The following is a 2,901-nucleotide window of genomic DNA, read 5'->3' as shown; positions in this document are numbered from 1 at the left end:
ACCCCGCCGAATACGAGGTGCACAACTGTACATGTATTTGAAAGGCCTGCAATGCCACGACACGAATTCAACGTCGTCAAACCCTTCCGTAGTCATATAACGCGGGAAACAAAATAATATTCGTATTCTTGTAGTACAGTACCGATACTACCGGTACTGCACTGCATGTATGTGTAGTACAGCTCAGTACTTTGAAGTGTACAGTAAGCTATAGAGTTTCAAGACGAATAGAACGTGCTTGCATTCAAATTGGTTTCTCTGCAGTCGAGATCAAGACAAAAACACACTCGTTGTATTCTACTAGTATGTATGTATCACGGATAGTGATATAGGTGGAATGTTAGCAGCGACTAAAGGTAAGCAACAATCTAGCTTGCAGGGTAGGTCGTAGGTTTCTAGTTGTAGCGAGTGACTCGGCGGCTGTTTAGAGGCTGAACCGGGCGAGCGTTGTTGCCGTTGTCCGTGATGTGGTACTCAACCAGGTCCTGGTGAAGACGGCCGAAGTCGACCGACGAGATCTTGATCGGGTTCTGTACGACCCACCAGTCGGCATTTTCACCGCAGCCAGGCGTCGTAAGACTGCCAGGGTAGTTGTAGATGCCTCCTGTTCGGCACGCCTGGCGAACCATCGTTGAGTACGATTTCCTGTGTTTATGCAACATCAAAATTGTTAGTAAGAATCCAGAAAAGTAGTATTCTAGAATGTTGGAACTTACAGTTGCACCACAACTGCGGCAGAGCGTTCGTCAGTCGAGTTGACGTGCTCAAGAGCGTCAAGCACAGGGCCCAGCCACGGGTCCGACTTGGGGCCGACCTCAAGGAAGATACCCACCACCAGAAGAGCCTTGCCATCGGCAGACGCGTGCACGAAGTGGATCTCACCGTCCAGAGGCTTGCCGTTCAGAGTGTGCTCCGAGGGAGCGTGCAGGTGGAATTGGGCCAAGTTGTACGAGGCATCGTTAAGCGAGACAGCACAGTTGCCTATTTTAGCAGAACCAAACGCGTTAGAATCTACAACATATCACATGATCAGGTCCGTCACAATGTCGTTACCTCCAACAACGTCGACCTCCAGAGGCTCGGCGGGCGCAGTCAGGTTGTACGTGGGACAGCGTCCGGTGAAGCTGAGCGGGTTCGCCCTGCCCTTGCCAGACTTGGCTGACGTGACGATGTCAATGGGCGACTGACGCTTGCCACCGCAGGCAGACCAGCTATCGGCCCACTTGTCGGTGTTCACCATACTGGCGTCGTTGGCACAGTAGCCCCACACGGGACCAGTGGAAACGTCAGCGGAGACCGTGAGAGCGCAGGCAGCGGCAGCAGCGGCGACGGTGGCGATGAACTTCATTTTGTCGGAACGCAAAAGGATCGGAGAAGGCAAGTTGTTGCGTTGAGAGTGAATTGAGGAATGAGGAACTTGGAAACGTTGAATTGCGGTGAGGAACGCCCGCAAACCAACGAGGAACCGTGTTAGGATAGGTACTTGTACAGTACTACAAGTTGTAGGACTCGTGTGCGCACAGAAAATACATGATGACGATTACGGTAAATGTCTGTGGGGATGAACTCGTGGTGGTAAGGACGAAACCAGCCATCTGTACGATGGGCTACTGCAACAACAGTCGAGTCAGAATGTTTTCTCATCATCGTTCGCTGTAGGCTATTCTCGGCAACGGCTTTGTTAGCACTTGCGTTTCTTAAATCGATTCTAGAGAACCTCTCGAAAAAGGTTTCGTTTTGTAAAATAGTGTAAGATTTCAGCAAATTCAATAAAAAAACATCTTGAAAACTAATGAATTGCCTGACGTAGATTTTTACGTAGCCCTGTCTATTATAACAAAGTGGCAAAAAAGAGAGTCTGGACATGAGGGTAGGCATGAACGGCTCTGTTTGATTTGGTAGACCCACGTTCCGCACGTTAGTTAGCAACAGAACCTGCACTCGATCGAGATGGTGTTCGACAGGTGCTTCCATTCACACGGGCGTTTTCACGCCTCGAAGTTTGATATTGTAGGAACACTGCAAGCTGCACGGCACTAAATTTTCTCGCATCTCCAATATGCTGGACACTTCAGCCTCGATACATGTATCTCAAACAGAATGACAAGCGTGCGCTCATTGCATTGAAAATTGAAGAGCTCTATCCATGTACCTCAATTCGAATTCTACGGTGTTCATTTCAGTAACAACGGGCTGACGTCGTACTGTAGATGACTCTGTAAACACGATACTGTTCCGTGCGAATAGACGATCGTGCGTTTCATAAAGCAAAAATTCACGAAACGGTAGAGTGCGATTCGTCACCCCCCCCCCCCATCGTGACACGGAGTGGAGATGACGTTAATCCATAGGGCGACGCAGCGGCTTAACAAGAGGAGCGGTGACGATGGGAAAAACTATCGAGCACATTTTTTTTCTTGGCTCTGCAAGAGAACATCCGCACAGTAGCAGATGTTCAGACGTATGATTTGATTGAAGTTATTGCTGTATCGTATACACGTGCAGTCATAGCATAGCTCAGGTTTCACAGTTTGTCCTCGACAAGGCGAGCCGCTGAGGGACGAAGAGATTGTTACGTGCCCAGTGGCAAAAGTACAATACAAGTGTGTCGTGTGGAACGAGGTAAATCTACACCAATTTCATGAATTATATAACTTAACTGTATTATAGTTTAAACTAACGTTACTGAAGTGGCCGTAGTCCAGCATATCCCCATGTCCGTGCTGGTGTGAACACGTCTTGGAATGTCTGGGCCTCTTGATCAATATCTAATGTCGAAGCTGGTGCCTGCTAAATGTTGAAAAAGGAGAAAATTGAATTAAACGAAGGCAGATCAGTGTTACCGTCCACAGCATCAGTGTCTCGGCCCCACGCCCGTGGTGGAGTCGCTGGGTGATTTCT

General features: G+C 48.7%; 1 protein-coding gene across 1 annotated transcript; it reads right to left on the bottom strand.

Annotated features, from left to right (window-relative positions):
* Positions 1 to 395: 395 nt before the first annotated feature.
* On the bottom strand, positions 396 to 1,397 carry PITG_17848 (carbonic anhydrase, putative; the record flags this gene model as incomplete). Its single annotated transcript, XM_002896633.1, has 3 exons — positions 396 to 645; positions 717 to 981; positions 1,054 to 1,397. The coding sequence occupies 3 exons, from the start codon at positions 1,346 to 1,348 to the stop codon at positions 396 to 398; spliced, it is 810 nt and encodes a 269-aa protein (XP_002896679.1).
* Positions 1,398 to 2,901: the final 1,504 nt, after the last annotated feature.

This window comes from Phytophthora infestans, genomic scaffold, assembly GCF_000142945.1.
Source record: "Phytophthora infestans T30-4 supercont1.56 genomic scaffold, whole genome shotgun sequence".
Taxonomy (NCBI): domain Eukaryota; phylum Oomycota; class Peronosporomycetes; order Peronosporales; family Peronosporaceae; genus Phytophthora; species Phytophthora infestans.
Note: the sequence above shows the minus strand (reverse complement) of the source record. Positions and strands in the feature narration are given on the sequence as shown.